Source organism: Oreochromis aureus, linkage group 1, assembly GCF_013358895.1.
Source record: "Oreochromis aureus strain Israel breed Guangdong linkage group 1, ZZ_aureus, whole genome shotgun sequence".
Taxonomy (NCBI): domain Eukaryota; kingdom Metazoa; phylum Chordata; class Actinopteri; order Cichliformes; family Cichlidae; genus Oreochromis; species Oreochromis aureus.
This window is the reverse complement of record NC_052942.1, coordinates 28,936,324-28,955,541: the sequence shown is the minus strand read 5'-3', so window position 1 is coordinate 28,955,541 and position 19,218 is coordinate 28,936,324. Positions and strand designations below refer to the sequence as shown.

The following is a 19,218-nucleotide window of genomic DNA, read 5'->3' as shown; positions in this document are numbered from 1 at the left end:
CATTGGGTCTATACGGTAGCTCTATAAGGCACATGTTAAGAGTTCCTTCCTGTTCTGTTGTAAAGTTACCCCTATGTCCCACAGTCTTTAAAGAGTTAAGTCATCAACCAGAATATATATAGGACTGAGCCCATCCAAAGACGACTGTTGGTGATTTATTCTGTCTGGGTGTAAAAATCACTTAAATCCATCAATCTATCAATCCATCCATTTTAACAGCTTTTTCAATTCAAGGGCCTGAGTCTATCCCAGGTTTAATGGGCCGAGAGCTGGGGGACACAATAGACAGGTTATCAGTCCATCACAGTGCCATTCAATCCAGTGATGGTATAACAATTATAGCATTTATCCATCTACATTGCAAAATTATTTCTGCGCAAGGTCTAGCCTATTCACTTTTTAATCTCAGTTCACAACATTTTCTGCAGACTGTTGATGGGATCTATCATTAATTTGCAAAACAAATAAACAAACTAATTAAATATTTAAGCCACAGAAAAAAAGCGGGTAAAAATGGAGAGAAAATCTGGGAAGACGAAAAAAAAAGTGAGAGTTAGGCAATGGGGAGGAACAGAGGATTTGAGAATTATAGCTTCAATTTCCTGGGGATGCGTGGGTGACGGTAACGGAGGGATCAGCCACTGCTCTTCCCAAAGTAATGGGATTTATGTGCAGCACAGTGGTTTACAACCAGGTAACAAATGCCTCTCTTTTCCATGCACACACTTCGACTTCCTCTCTTCCTTTAACTCTCTGTCAGTTTGTCATCTCCGTATCTTCAGTATTCTCTCTTTTCACGTCTTCACATCTCTGTCATACCTCGGCCTCAGCCTTCCATCCTGCATTTTTTTAAAAACCCTATGGTTTGCTTTCTTTCTCATCGTCATCCCGTGTAACCTGTTTGAGATTTAATTTGTCTCTAAGGTAAAGGCAGAGGGGTTATTGGGGGGAAATTGGCTGGAAATAAAAGCTTAAAGGTTTGGAGAGAGGTGTTAGCTGACAAGAGCTCTATGTTTGTGTATTGTACTCAGGCACAGCGCTTGTCACTATCGCCAAGTTAGTCAGAATCATGCCGGGATTGCAGGCTGGCCAATGGGTTTGAAGATCAAATAGCGATCGACACTTTTTTGCTGGTCATTGGTGGCAATATGAGTAAAAGTTTAGGGTGTGATTGTAAAATGAAGGGTTGGCAGCTATACAACAGAAAAAATATTCTGAAGCATAGAAAAGCTAGGCCATGGGATATGCTGTTTAATTAAATATAATATAAAGTTTATTCAGTTTCAGTTCAGTTCAACTCAGTTTTATTTCTATTGTATCAGATCACAACAATGGTCATCAAAGATGGACAATTAAAGACATCCATTTAAATAACATAATTTTAAACTATTTTAACCATTGCAAAATTACCATGAGCCTTGAGTGACGAAAAAGAAGACAATGAAAATTTAATATAAGTGGAAAATACAGAACATGAAAATTTAGAAATTCATTATTTATTCATTATTTAGTCTTTAGTTTCAAATTTCAAAAATTTAATCATAAGCCACAGACAAAATACAGCTGGATCCAATATAGAAATGCAAATATCCTAAAATATCCCAATTTTTGTGTTGCTCATGGGTGAAGAAGTGTGAAAAAGTGCAGACCGTATTCAAAATTCCTTGGATTTTTAAAGCTACATATTTTTTTAACTCTAAAGTTCGAATTCAGAGAGTACAGAACTAAAATTCTCAGACTCTTAAAGCCCCGACCAATGACTTCACAAAAAATGATCAAGGCAGCCTTGAGAGCAAATCGATTCTTGCCTGTGGTGTGGCTGTACATATCCCCACAGTGATCCCCTAACTAGAGTGGATTTGAGAGTGATGAAGAAATGTCAGAGAAATTTATGAACTGAATGGTGAAATGTTTTACGTTGGGGTACACCATGAAGCCCGGACATACCATTCAATAAATTTGTATGTTTCTATATAAATAATACAATAAGTAAATATAATGGATCCACAAGCATCAGTTTTAAAACAATATTTTGCTTTTTAAATTCTGTTTAAATATATGTCTGGTCTCTCTTTCTCTCTCTCTCTTTCACACAACCCTTTCCTGGCATGGATTATAGCCTTACATAAAACTGACTGCACAGGTGCAATAAAGTGTCCTACGAGAGGTTTTAGTGTAGTGAGGATTATTGCAGATTGCCCATTGATCTTCAACTTTTCAAGGGGGGATTCATTTGCAGTAGGATTAGCCTCCTATTGATAATAATAATATATATCATGCAATTGTACAACTGCCATATTATCTTGAAGGTATACTGTGGTATGTGTTATAATAATCAATAAAACACTAAATAAACTCGAAAGTACAAATTCAATTCTCCAAATTTTTGTGTATGTGTCCTTTTTCCTTCTTCTTCTTCTTTCACGCAACATACCTGACATTGTTGTTTTGGGGGGGTTGTTTGTTTTTTTGCCATAAAATGTGTTCCATTTATGTCAATGTAGCAGGAGGAAAAAATCTTCAAAAAAAATCTACATTGACACCAGGAGCTACATAATAAGTGGAGTTTCTAACTTAATCAAAGGCACACAGTAAGAACTTGTCAGAAGTCTGTGATCTATATTAACTGTAAATTATTTAACAAACCTGACAATTTGTGAAGGAAATTTCTACTTTTCAGTTTCTTCTTTTTTTCCCTTTGTGTATATAAGAAGAGTTTCAGTTTTTCCATTTCATTTCAATTCAGTGTTATTTGAATAGTGCCAAATCACAAGAACACACACACACATACTTGCAGGTGCCACTATTAGAGAATATTTTAGGTCAAATTAAAAATTTATTGTATGACAGAAGTTATTCACTTCGAATCAACTTGGTTAAACAAATTGGACTGCCTCTTTCTTTTTGTTTAATATAGACATAAAACAATGAGAAGATATGAAGAGAAAATTACTTTAAAACCTTTAAAATAGGGAGCAGGAGGTTATAAAGAGATTAGTTGATTTATGGGTTTTGACACAGATATTCTCTCATGCATATTTTCCCACTTTTTTAAACATGCAATGTATTACTAATACTTGAGTATTTTTCACTTATGGTGACAGTCCATCTAAGTTACTCAATGCCACACATCCGGTTCATGTTCCATTACCCCCTAAACCCTTGTACGCTACCACTTTAAATAACATGACAAGCTCCAGAGTATGCCCCCATGTTCTTCTTTATGAGAGGCAAGGGAAGAGGATTTGGTCTCTGATGACGGTTACTAGAGGGCAGAAGCCAGTACTAAAATCCCAGGGTAGGATTATAATATAAAAATCAATCAATCCCCTTGTCCCAGTGCGGTGAATCAGCAGTAATCGTGTGACCTAGTTGGATGTATCTAATCTAAGCGGTGAGTGGTACACAAGGACAAACAAGGGGCTCAGTGAGGAAAAGCAAAATATGCTCATTAAATGAATATTATAGAAGATAAAAAAGCAACTCGCTGTCTGCTTTTGTCTTTTACAATTTCTCTATTTCCATCTTTGTGTCCATCTGTTTATACCTCTCCCTCTCTTTGCCCCCTGTCTATTTCCCTGTTCTTTGTGTCTTTGTGTCATTTTCTTTGTTTCTGCATCTGTCACTTTATTTATTTCAGTTTTATACTTCTATTCATTTTTGGAGATCTACAGTCTACAGATGTAATTTTCTGAGAGAATGTTTACACCCGTAAAAGGAAATGTTTGTTTTCTTTTGAGATCAAGTCTAATTTTTAATTCTTATTTATTTTTGTTTAAAGTATTAAAATATGTGCTAAAAAATTTGAGACCTGAAATTTGCAAAAATCTGTTTTTCCATTACTACATGTTTTCATGGTGTGCCTTTAGGTAGTATTAGTGATTTAGATGATTTAGGAGTATCTTAAGTGTATTTATGTGAGTATTTCAAAATGGTGCCGAAGTCTAAGGTATATAAACTTGTTAATGCAGTTAATCTGGATTTGTTTTAGGAAATGCAGTTCTCTCTATTCTTTATTTCAACAGTTTATCTCATTAGATATCTGTGCTCATAGGGCAGGTTAGGAAGTGAAGAAAAGTGCACACTCAGACATAATCACACTTCATCCCTCTCCCCTTAACCACATTTCTTTCCTCTTTCTTTTGTAACCACAGACATGTGCACACAAAAAACACACACACACACACACACACACACACACACACACACACACACACACTAAGCGGTGTGTGCTTTCCATCAGTCTGTGAGGCTGTGAGGTCCAGACAGATTGGCTGCTTTGGCAAGCTTCTGAGCCCTGATGCCAGGGCCAGGCAGGCGTTTATTGCTGTGTTTGCTGTGTGTGTCTTTGTGTGTGTGTGTGTTGAGTGCGCTGTGGGAATACAATTGATCTTAGCCACAGGAGCCCAAGAGGGGAGGAGAAGAAGGCTGGGGCAATGGTAGTGAAGAACCCCTATCTCACACAGCGGGAGCATGAAGACCTGTTTGTTTTCCTTGCCTACTTGTTGATTTTAACGCTGGTAAATTGTTCGACTCACCATGTTTGTTTGCCATGTCCTTTTGGTCATTGTCTATTAAAAGTGTGTTTTCTGTATTTTTAAAAGAAAACATTGTGTTATAATTGTTGTCTGCTCTAATTAATTGGGTGTTTCTGAGTTACAGCTGATATACCTAATACTGAATTATTAGCATTAATTATTAATTATTAGTTTTCTGAAATATTTCAGTAAGCTGTGTCCATCTGTTATTTTTCATCCAGTTAGTTTTTAGGTTGTTTCGTCCTCGTGTGCGCAGTCTCTTTTTCTTTCCTTTTTTTAACAACAGAGGTGCCAAATTCTGTTTATTTTCTTCCTAACTTTGTCACAGTTTCTTCTCTTTGATTTCTTTTATCTTTCCCACCTTTAGCACACTTTAGAAGACTCCTGGGAAACTTTGTCTTTTATCTCAAAAGAGGCCTTATTTTTCACTGGATAACATCTTCAGTTCAAAACCTGTAAATATATTTTAAAAGTGTCACAAAACCTTGTGCTCATCATAAAAAAATATATACTCTATAGTGTTGCTGATATATACTGTATACTGTTATTGCCAGTGAAAAGTAGCACAGTCCCACAGGAAAGTGTGAAATAGCTGATCTATTGTAGAAATTTATAATTTTTAATAATAAAGGCTGTAAACTTGCAAGATGCCTATTTCTGGGGGGCAAATAACAGCGGTGGGATTTGTCCCACTGAGAACATAGCAAAATGGAAAATGAAGTTAATGTGATCTACGCTGGGAAAGGTTCCAAATTATGTCCTTTTGCATATTTTACATATTTTTCATTTGTCTGCACGGCTTCCTTCCAAGTACTCTGTTTTCCTTCCACAGTCCAAAGACATGCAGTGGGCATAAGTGAGAACGTGTGTGTGAATGGTTGTATACCTCTGTGTTAGCCCTGTGACAGACTGGTCACCTCTACAGGGCGTATCTCATCTACTTCCCTATGACAGCTGAGCTGGGATTCACTCCAGCCCGCCGCAACTCTGAATTCTCTGGATAAGCAGAAGAAGTTGGATGGATGGATGGATGGATGGATACAAAAGTGCAGAACAACTTTCAACCAGGGTCCAAGTTAAAAGTTACTGTATCCTAGTGTTGTGCTGCCATAGCACTGTAGTGTTTAATTGCTACATATCTACATACATTATACTTATACTTGTAAAAATTTGCACTACAAACAAAACAATATTTACAATCACTGTATGTGCTTCTTGAGAAAAAACACAGCATTCCAGTTTTTGGTTGCATATATGACCCTCTGATGTGTTTATTAGCAGTGGAGTTGGAGTTTTAAACTCATGTTTAGCTTTTAAGGCTCCATGTTTATTCAACAGCCTGCTTTCAACTAAAATTGCAATTCACTAATTAAAATTAATTAAATAAAATTAGCGTAAACTTATGAGAGTAAAGGCTCAGTGAGAGAAAGACAGAACCTTGTAGGGTTTTAAAACACTCATGTTTTATTAAATCTCACAAGGACCTTCTTGTCAAATAAATTAAATCTAATTACTGAAAGGAAATAAATATAACTGAATAATGTGCTTCAAAAAAAATTCAAACACTTAATTGTCAATCAATCTAGGCTAGCCGACTTTTAGAAAATTAGGTTAGAAGAGGAGGAAGAGGAGAAAATAAACAAAATAGGGAAAAAAAATCATTTAAAAAATACAGCTCAGACAGGCATGGCCCTCTCCCTTGTGGAATACCATACTGACAGTAACAAACCTGACAGGGTTGTCAACGGCAACAATGTTGTCGTAAGTAACAGAGTTGCTGGGCGATGGCGTGGAGATGGACAGAGCGGTGCAAAGTGAATTGGAGATAACAGGGAGTGTGACAACTGAATTACAGCTGACGGCCCTGAGATGAGCTCTCAGCAACCGTACAACAAGACAGATAGACAATATCCCGCACTGGGAGGCAGGCAGGAAGATAGAACGAGACCGTATTTCAGTGGAGAGTCAAAAGCAAGAGGGGAAAAAAACTCACTATGAGAAAAGAAGACAGAGGGAGAGATCATACAGGAAGTGAGAAAACAAGAGGAAGAAGAAAGGAATCCTATTTCCTGAACAAGTAAAGATAGGAGACACTTTAACAATGAGAGAAAGACACAGAACTAGAGATTCCTGCACAATCACAGAGCAAGCATGATCAGAATAGTCAGATAAGATGGAATTATTAGAGGAAGAGAAAAAGATGTTTTATTTCTGTACATCGACAGAAATAAAACATCTTGGCTTTGTAAAGTTGTAAACAGTTGTGGTCAGAAATGTATATACATTCATCATGGACATAATTACCTTGGTAATTCTGGGTTTGATTGATAAAGATTTCTTTAAACAGTTCTTTTTCCAAGGTGGAATGACTGTACCACATACATCTTTACTGAATGTGAAGAACAAGAATTATGTGCACAAGTCTGAAATTATTTTAGATTTTCTCTAATCCACACAGGGTGACACAAGTATACATATAGGCTCAAATGTATAAATGCACTCACTTAAATCTCTTAATAAGCGGTGCTAACGGTTCTACACTTTCTCTTGACTTGACAAGTCCATGGCTTTTTCATTTCTCATGATCATGATTGATCAAAACAGTCAGGCTTTTTTTTTCCAACATAAAAAAAATTCACTTTTTGGATTTGCCAATATATAGAAAATACAAAATACACACTGTAAAAAAAAAATCCTATTTGTCTGTACATATGCATATTTAGATTGTTAAAATACATTCACAAATGTATCATGATTTCACAAATATGTGTTCGTTATTTGAAAAATTGAACTGTTAAATTCAAATGTAATGCTATGGAAAAATATATGATTCTCATAAACTTTTTGTACATCAAATAATAATTATTATTATTGCTATTTTGGGCGATCGTAGCTCAAGAGTTGGCAGTTCGCCTTGTAATCAGAAGGTTGCCGGTTCGAGCCCCGGCTCGGACACTCTCGGTCGTTGTGTCCTTGGTCAAGACACTTCACCTACCGCCTACTGGTGGTGGCCAGAGGGTGCGATATGGCAACCTCGCCTCTGTCAGTCTGTCCCAGGGCATGCAATCCATTATTATTTAAACCAACTGTTAACTGTATATTTCTGTACATTTAAGTATTATTATTCATATTGCCACATTCATTGACCTTGTTTATAGGTAATTTCATTGTTTAATCACATTAACATGTTCCTAATTTAATGTTTAAAAGCACTTGAAAAAGGCAAAATCCCATGTAAAATTAGGGCAACAAAGTGTATTGTCATTACTGAAAATAACCGTATTTTTATGAGAAAGTTATTTTCTGGTATTATTTTGGCGCCCCAGCTGCCGGAATATTACTGTTTTTCTAGGATTTTTATTTTTAACAGTGCAGGAAATAAATACAGGAAAGTCCAAGGACCTCAGTGAAGATTTAGGAAGGATAATAGTGGATTTACACAAGTTGGGAAGATATCTGTGAGCCATTTCTAAAAACGTTTGCAGATTCCCAGATCAGATTCCCAAATAAATGTGCATAAGCATAAGTTTTGGATGTGTCTGGAAAATTGGCTAGCCAAATAACTTGTTGAAAAAGTTTTTATAGCCAAATACGACAAAGATTCAGCTATTTGACAGGACAAGCGGTATGTTTGGAAGAGTAAAGGTGATGCTTTCTAACCTAAGAATACTATACCACCTGTCAAGATGGTACAGTCACGCTCTGGGACAGTTTTGCTGCAAGTGGCACTGGTATGTTGCACCAAGTGGATGGAAAAATAAAGGAGGAGGACTAACTCTAAATTAAGCCTCTGGACTGACCTTCTCAAAGTCCCAACCTGAACCCCGTTGAAAATGTGAAGACTACAGTGAAAAGTCAGGTCTGTGCTCGGAAAACAACCAGCTTAATTAAACTTTACCAATTATGCCAGGAGGAGTGGTTAAATATCCAACCGGAATTAAGCTTATTGTTGGCCATCAAAAGCATATGTCCATGGTGCAACTTACTAAGGAACATTTAACCAAATATTAGTTAATATAAATTCTGTGAACTGTAATGATAATGAAGCACAACTCAGAAAACTTACTTGTGGCATTTGTCAGCCTGAAGGTGACGGACTTGTCTTTGATGTTACACACATTGCGGACTGACACCTGACAGGTATAATCAGCAAAGTCCTTGGGTCGGAGATTCTTCAGCTTCAGCACCTTGGTCTCACCCTGAATGGGAGAAACAGGACATCATACAACATCATGCTGGATTATTGTGCTGTAAAAAGAAGTGCTGTAAAATTAATCTGAGTATTAATTTAATCACATTAACATCAATATAAACATAATAAACAAAACTCATATTTTGATCGTAATCCATAAACCTGAAAACCCAGAGCTTTTATTTCAGTCTCTTCTAAACTGGGCTGTAATCTTGTGCAAAAGTCTTTTTAATTTTTGATGAGCTTTGGTATGCTGAACCGGGTTAAATACAAACTGAGAGAAGCTCAAATATTAACATAGATACATGCACACACACATCCTGCGCTTGTATATTGCACGCTCTGGTTATCAAGTGAAGCATTTCAAATATTCATTCATTGTCATTTGATTGGTACATACCAAATAGCTTTCACATGCAACCATCGGGAAAATGAAACTGATCTGGTTCAAAAATAAAAACTAAATCTGTTCATCTTCTCTCTATTTCTGAAAGCATGCTACTTGCAATCTCAGCAGTGTGCTCACTTCTTCTCATGTAGACATACACACACTGACTTGGACACACAAAAGCAGTCACACATCTCTTAAGATCACTGATGATTTTCAGATCAAGGTTTTGAGTCTGATACAGTAGGCAGTGTCTTAGGCAGCCCTGAGAAGAGCTTTGCTGGCTGGTTAATTGAACTCCAGGGGCTCTGCTTTGTTGCTGACTGGTGCTTTGATAAGTGAAGAAAATGGGAACAGTTGTACTAACTGAACAATTGTGTGCTCAGCCTGGGGATCAGGCTTGGGGACTGTTTATTTGGCAGTTTTTTCAGCTTACTGGATATTGCTGGGTAAATGAACAAGTAACTGACTGTTCAACTTGATGGCCAGTTCATTTTAACCTAATTAAAAGCGTGCTTGTCTTACTGTTGATAGAAAGGAAGAAAAACAATCTCATAATGCTACTATGAACAACAATGTAAAAGTGTAATACATAATTATTCATGTGTTTGCTAAGGCATTCCAGTGTACCTACCATGTTCTAGGCTTCCTGACATAGTATATTTCTAGACTTTTTGGGATATGTTTGCATAGAGTGATTAATGAAAATTTTAGTCATTAAAAAGGGCCACGTTATTAAAGTTAATTGAACCTATTATGCCTGGCCCATGGTAATTTTTTGTTTTTTTACTTGGATTTCGTAGCTTATAGTATTTTCACAGTAATTACTTCAGCAATTTTTATGCAAAACAGGTCTATCTGACTACCACAAAGAAACCCACAGCAACACATGGTGCAGTTGATAACCTGTATTATCAACTGCAACTGTCTAGCTTAATCAAGTCAATATTAGTTGCATTAAATAGTGAAAGAGATTAATAAGAGAAATATTGTTTTGAAGGTTTAAAACTAAATCTGCTTCAAATTATGAAGTTATGTTTCAGTTATTACATGAATGTCTCACATAAAACATTAAACATGGAGGATGCATATTTCCCAAAAGTAGGTTAGACCTTCAACGGGTGAAGAGTCCAGGAGTAGCATCCACAACATATTATGTATTTAAATATATGTATTAAAATGTCTTTTTTGTGATATAACCTGTAACTGCACAAAATAATGTGACATAAAATTGTAGTTAGCCTTAGTTGTACTCTATGTAGAGCTGATACAGAGCATTAAAGGGCTTCTTCCACTTCAGAGTGTCACAGTGATTTGAAAAGTAAGCGTAGTGTCACAGTGTCACACACACTGAATAATGTAATCAAAACAATGTTACAGGTTACAATGAAATTATTGCTATCATAAAAATAAATCCATCTAAATGATATATCTTGCTAACTGTCTGATACATACAGCTCCACAGGTCACTGATAATACACATGGAATCAAATCATGTTAAATAGCCATACAGATTCATTGCAAGTCCTTTAATGCCAAGTAAAACATGCATAGTTTCAGCAAATCCAAAGCTTATCAGTCTTGCCGTGGAGAATTATTGGATAATTGCTCTTCAGGGGAGAGGTTTAAGAAAGAGACAGTTCAATATGACAACCTTACGTCAACACTAATTCCACAACACTGTCTAAGTAAACATTGAACGTGAGACATATTCAATTAATAATCACGAGAGAATTAAATACGAGGCTTTAATTCTGAGGCTTTATCTTGATGGCAGAAAAGAACAGGGTTGAAATGGGAAGATAAGGGCAGACAGCAGGGAGCGACTCCACACCTGGCAGAGCGTTTGTGAGCTGTACGTGTTCATGTGTACCTGAGTGTAAAGAGGCTCATAAATGTCCACTCCATTGTCTTTGCTCTGCTCGATGAGCATATCCCCACGTTTCCAGATGAAGCGTGCGGGAGGGTTGGAGTTGACGGTGCAGCGCAGGAATACTGTCTTCTCCTGGTAGTAACTGCCGCGCACATCGCTGATGGTCTGGTGTACTGTCAGAACTGGTATATCAAGATCTGCAAAATAGACGGTGAAGAAAACAGTAAAACTATGAAGACTTTGATAATGCTGCAGGGAGAAGATTGCACATTAAGCTCTTACTCCATCACACAGGGAAATAAATAACCACAAAATACAATTTTATAAAATCACAATCTCTTCACAGCCTTTGCAGTTAAAAAGGCTTTTCATGGTTTTGAGGCTTTTTTTTTTTCAGGAGAAAACACTGGCAATAATATGTAGCAGGGATGAGATCTGATATCTGGGATAATACTTGTAAATAAAGCAAACAGTTCTAGTTTGTTGCCCACCCACACTGACCAAAGCTGTCCTAACAGTCACCCATTTATTTTACTTTTTAAGGAGCACAAATGTCCAAAAATCTCTGTTTACCATTTCCATCTCTTGCTGTGACTCTTGCACACTGTGCATTCATATTTTTTTTCTGTCATTTTTTAATCCCCCTTTTCCCCCACTTGCTTCATTTTTCGTGGGCATTTACTTCATGGAAGTGTCGTCTCCCTTTTCCTCCAGTGGATAGGATTTCAGCTGCTGTCACGAGCACAGAGGCTGCTCTCCCCTGGTTTCTGCCATCTCTACAAAACTCACTGCCACTTTCACTCCACATCACCATCCCTTCCTTTCTATCCTCTCCTCCTCGCTCTCCGCTTCTATCTCTTACAGGGCAGAGTGGTCTGTGTGTGTGTGTGCCTGTGCGTGCGTGTGTGTGTAATTCTGATTCTTTGCAGCCTAATTGGACTGTTGCAGCCTTCAAACATTATGGAAACAATTTCTACCAACACCAAAGGTTCCTCTCTTTGCTCCCCACTCCATTGTACTTCTCCCCTTCCTGCTCACCACCTTTTTCTTTCTCTTTGCACCTCCTGTCCTTCACCTCCCGTCTATTGTGTCAACTCATCTCACCTCCAGCACACTTAAGTTGCAAGCTATGGAAAAATGTGAGATGCGAATGTAACGACTATGTTGCTTGACATCACTGGATGTGAGCACAGCAGGGCTCATGCGATGCAGTAAGGAGGGAAGCATTTGTATTTTTGGCTGGAGACATTTGAGAGAAACAATGTGTAGCTAAGCATGGTTGATTTGTGAGTTTGTTGTTGAAAAGGGCACCGTTGTCACATGAGGGCTGTGCTTCACACACACAGCCATATGCACATGCATGCACTCACACACATCTAGAACTATATCAAAGTGTGCGCAGCCTGAACATAGCATCAGAGCACTTTTGTAGTTTGAAGGTTAGAGCTCAGAGGCAGACTGAGACATAAACTCACAGAGGCAACTTAAGCGCATTGAAGTGGCTACAAATAAACCAGACATTGCATGAGAAACAACTCCTTTTTAAAATAAAAGGGTCATGGGAATGTTTACTAAATCATAGGACATTGCATGCTTTACAGTGTGCAGTAACCTTTTTTGAATACCTTGGGAAATAAAGGTGAGTCAGGATCTGTACAGCACTTAAACCACATGCGAACACTTGTGACTACAGTTGTTTTATCAAATCATCTTCAAAATAATTTAACAAAACAAACACCAAAAAAATGCAGTCGCTTGAGTATTCCACTGGAATACATAAACGTGCAACCTAATTAAATAAATTCTTATCAAAACAATGTCTGAATAAAGCAAATATTATGCTTCCATGTTATAAAATTATTTTCCAAGTTATCTCCATTCATCCATCATTTCCCTAACCATTTATCCAAATGAATGTGTTCGGAGAAGGTGTTGAGTACTAGCCATAATAGATACACTCTTATAGCTAGAACCTATGGCCAATCTGGAATCACCAATTATCTGCCAGGTGAGTCTTGTGGGAGGACCACTTGACAATTCACCACCATGCAAATCTTTTTTTTTTCTGGATTATATCTTAACTGCAGTGGATCTACAAAGTATGCACTGCTGTAGTATAGTCCTGCTTCGTTGTACATTTTTATGACATGATTTTATTGCACATTTTATAATCTACACTTTTTTTCATCCAATTTATACACAATCTGAGCTGCCTAAGCTTACTTTAATACAGTACACTTGTTTTGTACTGCATTTGTTTGTTTTAGTTGTTTTTTTTAGTGAAGTAGTTCTAAGCTTTGTGAAGTGCTCACCGGATTCTATGGTTTTCTGCTCTAAGTGGATATTGTGATTTATGAAGCAACAGCTTGAGACAAAAGGCCCAGCAAGAAACTAGACAGTGAGTTGTACCAGTATTTCTAGAAGCCTCTGCCAGGAAAAGGGCTTCAAACCTGGGAAGCTATCAATGATATCTGCCTCCTGGTTCTGCCATGTGCGCATGTGTGTGTGAAAGAGATTTGGAAACGGAGCTAGCACCTTTGTATACTTGAATTTGTGAATAGGTGCATGTGAATGTGTGCATTTATCTGTCCAGGACTGGCAAAGGATTTCTGTATATTTTTCACAGATCATTTGCAGCGCAAGGGGAACCCTAGCTGACTAATGCCCCAGTAGTATGTGTGGTGTGTGCTTGTGTGTCTGCCAGAGAGTCAGTGCAATGTGTGATTTGTTGGCATTCTGCATATTTCCTGTTTGAATGAGAAGGTGGAAAGCCTGCCACAAAGAGAAGACGATACAAAGAGAGTATAAACAAATGTAAATAGCTGATGTGGTGGTCCACACTGCGTGGTCATGCATTCTGATTCTATATTACACATATTGCCCAAGAGATACTTTTTTTTCGTGGGTTAATATATTCTGGCATGGCCTTACATTATGATTGCGTCATGAAAATGTGGATAATTCAAACTATAATCAACATAACCTGACGTAAGAAATAGTGCAAGAACTCAAAACTAATATTAAAAGAAGCATTTCTTTTGTTTATATTTGGAAACAATGACAATGCTTCTTTGATTTTTTTTCTGAAAAACAGTTGTGCTGTTAAAGCTTTTGCAATGCAAAACTAGAGGGGAACTCTAACTTTGCTCAGTATGGGCCTTTAAGTAAATAGAGACAGGGTGAAACTGCAAGTGCACAGAAATACAATATGAAACTTTAATGAAGTTTCTGATTTCCCCAAAGTCCTGCCTTTGCACACAGTTTAGATCAATTGCACTGTGCGGCTTTTGTTAGCCACAGCTTTTAATGCACATCTCTGCTCTGGGGGTCTGGCATTGTTTTCTGCTTAGACACCACACAGTGGTGCTGACTCAAAGACACCTTTAGTTCTCTCTTAGAGTGGCCCTTAGCTTGGACAGATGCCTGCGAATAGAGATTTTTTTTCCAAACACTATGTGAGATTGCATTTTATAATTACAGTGCTGAAAAACAAATGTGCAGTAATGGAGTCAACATTAGCTGCCTTTAACTATAGTTTCTTTCATAAATCTAGACAGCAGTAAGAGGTACCAGCTAAAAGCTATGATATCTAGGAAAGATCACACTTTACTTGTTCCATTTCATCATCTGTCTTGTTATGGCTTTATTTTATGTTTTTTAAATCTAAGGTAGCAAGGTGGTGTTGGGGTTAGCATTGTTGCCTCACAGCAAGAAGGTCCTGAGTTTGACTCCACCATCTGGCTTGTCTGTGTACAGTTTTTATGTTGTTTCCAGGTACTCTGGCTTTCTCCCACAACCCAGTCATGCAGTTGGTGTTAGGTTAACTGGTGATTTTAAATTGCCCATAGACGCTTGTAAGTGTGAATGGTTGTCTGTCTCTCTGTGTTAGCCCTGTGTCAGACTGGTGACCTGTTCGAGGTGTACCCCGCCTCTCGCCCTACAGTAGCTGGGATAGACTGCAGCCCCCCTGCAACCCTGTTAAGGATAAACAGAAGAAAATGAATGGATTTTTGTCTAGTAACACACAGCACATAATTCATGTATAAATTTTAGTTATATATGAATTCTGAAAATAAGAAAAAAGTCAGACCTTTATGACATAGTCTTATCTCACTTACAAGTAAATTGAGAAAGTTTTATTCAGCGGTGTTTTAAAATTTCTGATCAAGCAATCAGATTCAGTTGGTCCAGCTGAAATTTATTTATCATTGAGAAATAAGTAACTGCAGTTTTTTGTTCTGAAGTCTCAATCCGAAATTAATCTAATATTATTAAAGAGATATACCCAATTTAAACCCACTTTCATTGATCCTGAAAGTATCACTGAAAAACATGCAATTTTAAAAATGTCATTTTAAGCTTACTGTTTTAGGTTTACCATAAATTATATCTATAAAGTCTGATTTACACGTCTATTCCTGTCTCATTTGGAAGGATCTAAGCTACTGGCAAATAACACCTAACAAATGCACTTAAGCTGTTAACACAGTTAACAAAGACATAACAAGAGGAAAATGTACATTTACAGCATCACAGACATGTACAGCATGCATCTTTTATAGATTAAAAATGTGCCTGCATGCCATCATTTCGCTAAAATAACCAGAGTAACCATTAAAATGAAGGAAGCAGAGATTTACTAATCCATCCTGGCGGTCAGAGTTGACAGAGTGTGTTTTTGTAACAAGCTGACCTCTGCTAGGTACTTACTCCTGCAGGAGGATGCTCTGGACTCCAAATCCTCTTTGATTTCCAATAACATGTCCTGTACTCTAATAGCTCTCTAGGAGTAGATGGCCATTAGAGAAGATGACAGGCTCAATTGAGTGTGAGTGTACAATAGTGTACAATAGAGTCTGTGTGTGTGAGTGATTGGGTAAGTAGTGGAGTTAGTACCTGCTTATACATGTAACAATTTTCCCCCCCAAAAAGTTTGAACATAGTGTTAAAAATGGAATTAAACAGAATATAAATTTTTTAAAACCCATATTTATTATTAAATTATTGCATTTAATAGTTGCCAGAGTTATGCACTGTATGTACTGTATTTAAATAATGATATAAACTTTTTATTACAGCTCAACCTTACCAAAGCTCAAGTTTCATTTAAGATATTTTATATAAAAGTAGGATGTTTGGTCATTTAACACTTTGAGTTTCTATTTTAAAAGCTTGTTTCAGTCCACAGCAATATAGTAAGTCATCATCAAACCAGGTAAGGAATTAAAAAATAATAATACTTGAGCTGTTTTTTGTCAAGCTCACATTTGCATACATCTGTAGGTATTTACAGAGTCTGAAAACACATTCTTTTATACCATTGACCACACACAAACACTAATGGAAGCTCATAGCAGCACACACAGCAGGAAAAGTCTGCGCATACAGAGAGGCACAAACAGAGGCAGACTTGCCGTTTGATCCAGCTTCGCATCTCGTCAATTATTCAGCATTCTGCTCATAGACATTGCCTTAAAGACGGCATAAAACATGCACGAGGCCCACATTTGGAAATAACGAGAGCATTGCCTGCATTTAAAATGCAATGTTTGGAAGTAAAGGTTGATTTATTCTGATTTTCCTTGCTAAATTTGTTTTGTTTAGTTTTTAGTATAATAACATAAATCACTTTTTTTCTTTTAACACACAAATTATGCCTTCATGCATCCTCAATCATCCAGGTAAGGATATCCCAAAAAGTTGATTTTGTTCATCTGGAAGTATGAACATCCTACGTATCCAGAAAGTAATGAGAGTAAACTAATTTAAACACATAGACCATTTAGTTTGGCGCTTGCTTTACACATGCACAAAGAGCACATCAGGTCAATACACAATACATGTCATTTCTTCAGCGTAAAACTACTGTTAAACCACAATTACAATAAATGCAAAAAAGATTGCAACCTCTGCAGCAACTTGTGTACATGTTCTGCTGTTAGGTTTAATAGCAAGGCACAGGAGTGTGGTTAGGAAGAACAACACTATGAGTCTTCTCCCAAACTACCACTCTTGAATTTGCTGAAAATGGTGCATTTTCGTTGAGGCAGCGCGTTATGTGCGAGCCTTAATTATGCTTTTGTCAGCAAAGAGCCTGGGAAAATGTATTAAACATTCATGATGGTGTGACTCTATTCTTTTAGGCCATAAAAAGACTAATTTGGGCACGGTTATTTACCGTGAGTGTGACAGTGTAACTGCACAGCGGTAGTGACAGCAAAGAGGGTGTTAAAGGATGCAGAAGCACAGTTCATTCACTTAGCCTCTGGGTTAAAATAACACACAATCTCTCACATGCAGGAACACAAGAAAAGTTGCATAGGCTCACACAATGTTATGCAATAGTATGTATACACACACACACACACACACACACACACACACACACACAGTGATACGTCTACATATACAAGTACCCAATCACCAACCCCAATACACACAATTTCCTCAGGGCCACAATAACACATGAATCTCAGGTCCCTTGCTGTAGCCCCTAAGGGCAAAAACAAGAAAGTCCTTCTATGTCCCCGTAAATGGCTTCTGAACATATCTATGGGGAGCAGAATGGATAAAGGATGTCCTTCGTACTCCTCCTGTGTTCCTCTGAATGCTTAGGTCATGGTGTATCAGCCGCATCCATCCATCCATCCATGCATCCATCCATCCATCCATGCATCCATCCATGCATCCATCTCACAAGTATATATACTTAGACAATTTCCTCTCAACCATGCAGACACATCCATAGCATATTGTTGGGCATGGCCAGATGGCAGATAAAGCTTTTTGCATATATAATTAGCTTTGTTGAGTGTATAGCACAGTGGACCACGACAATAATATGTATAGAGAAAATATATAGAAATACACCTTGTAATATAGGCGGCTGCTGGTCTTAAAGTTATTAAATTGCTTGTGCTTTATTGTGTTGTGTCTCGAGGTGAACACTGGACTCAGGGGCAATATGCACAATCCCTTTATTAAAACAACTCTGGACAACTTCTGTTGATCTTGTCCAGATACTAAAGTGGCATTCTGGCAAAACTTTACTGGTTCCTGGTTAATAGGGGGCAGCGAACACATAAACAGATAAGAACAAAAAGACTCCCAAGATAACACTAGGTGTGAAAATACGGTCCGATCAGCAGTCACTGAGAAGGTGGGAATGCTTTTGTAACTTACCGCACTTTGGACAAACAATATGGAACATGAGAAGATTTAAACATACACAACAACACTACACTGTCACACATGCAGCTGTTAACCTTATGGACAATATAAGTTTGAATAAAGCAACTCTACCAATCTTAGAATCCTGTTCATCTATCCACCCTGAACAGCTCACAGCTCATTAGATTAAAGTTCATTCACTCCCGTGGATTAGAAAAGTGAAGCTGCTGTGGCGACCTCTTCATTTGCATGATGTATTTGTTATTATCATTTTTATCAGAAGCAAAACTTTACAAAGCAGCTGATAAAGGACACTTGGGTGGTATGATCAGACAGGAAGCAGATCATTTTTTTTGTCTATCAAGTGACTGCATGGCCAACTTCTCTTTCACTGAATTCAGTTCAATTCAATTCCATTTTATTTATACAGCACCAAATCACAACAGCGTTTGCCTCAAGGCACCTCAAGGCTTTATATTATAAGGTAAAGACCCTACAAAAAAGAAAGGAGATCTCAATAAATGACCCCTTTGAGCAAGCAGTTGCCAGAAGTGGGAAGGAAATACTCATCCATCTGCTGCAACTAGTTGGCTTTGGGGCTGGGCAAAACCATAAATTTAAAAAAACTTCCTACTACACTCATCTGATTTTTAGTTGATTAAGCATATGGATAAGCAAGTAAAAATAATTTTAAAAAGTTTGTCAAGAGTGTGTACAACTTTACCAAGAGGATAAACTCCATCACGGAGGCTCTGCTAAACCAAAACACTGCAATTCACACAACCCACAGTCCTCCAAGATTTATTTCAAAAATTGCCCAGAGCAAAACATAGAGCCTATTAGGCAATGCTTTAGCACAGAATAACCCCACCTGCCTGTTGGTAAGATGGTTATTGCCTACTCTCCAGACTGATTTGTGCAGCTCTTCGCACCAACAGCGCCGCCTGCACTCAGAAAGTGCTGAGTTAGCCCACTCCTAACAAAATTTACCACCTTGAGTTTGTGGTAGTGCACCTAGATACCCATTTCAGATTTTTTCGGGTGTTATTTTCTGGTT

At 37.6% G+C, this 19,218-nt stretch overlaps 1 protein-coding gene across 3 annotated transcripts in view; it reads right to left on the bottom strand.

The window, feature by feature from the left end:
• Positions 1-19,218, bottom strand: part of LOC116313280 (MAM domain-containing glycosylphosphatidylinositol anchor protein 1) — a 182,135-nt gene that overhangs the window by 63,012 nt on the left and 99,905 nt on the right. For all 3 annotated transcript variants that reach the window (XM_039612052.1, XM_039612061.1, XM_039612062.1), the window contains 2 exons: positions 10,992-11,188; positions 8,605-8,737 (listed from right to left, as the gene is read on the bottom strand). In XM_039612052.1, coding sequence (XP_039467986.1) covers positions 8,605-8,737; positions 10,992-11,188 — 330 coding nt within the window. The remainder of the gene's footprint in view (positions 1-8,604; positions 8,738-10,991; positions 11,189-19,218) is intronic.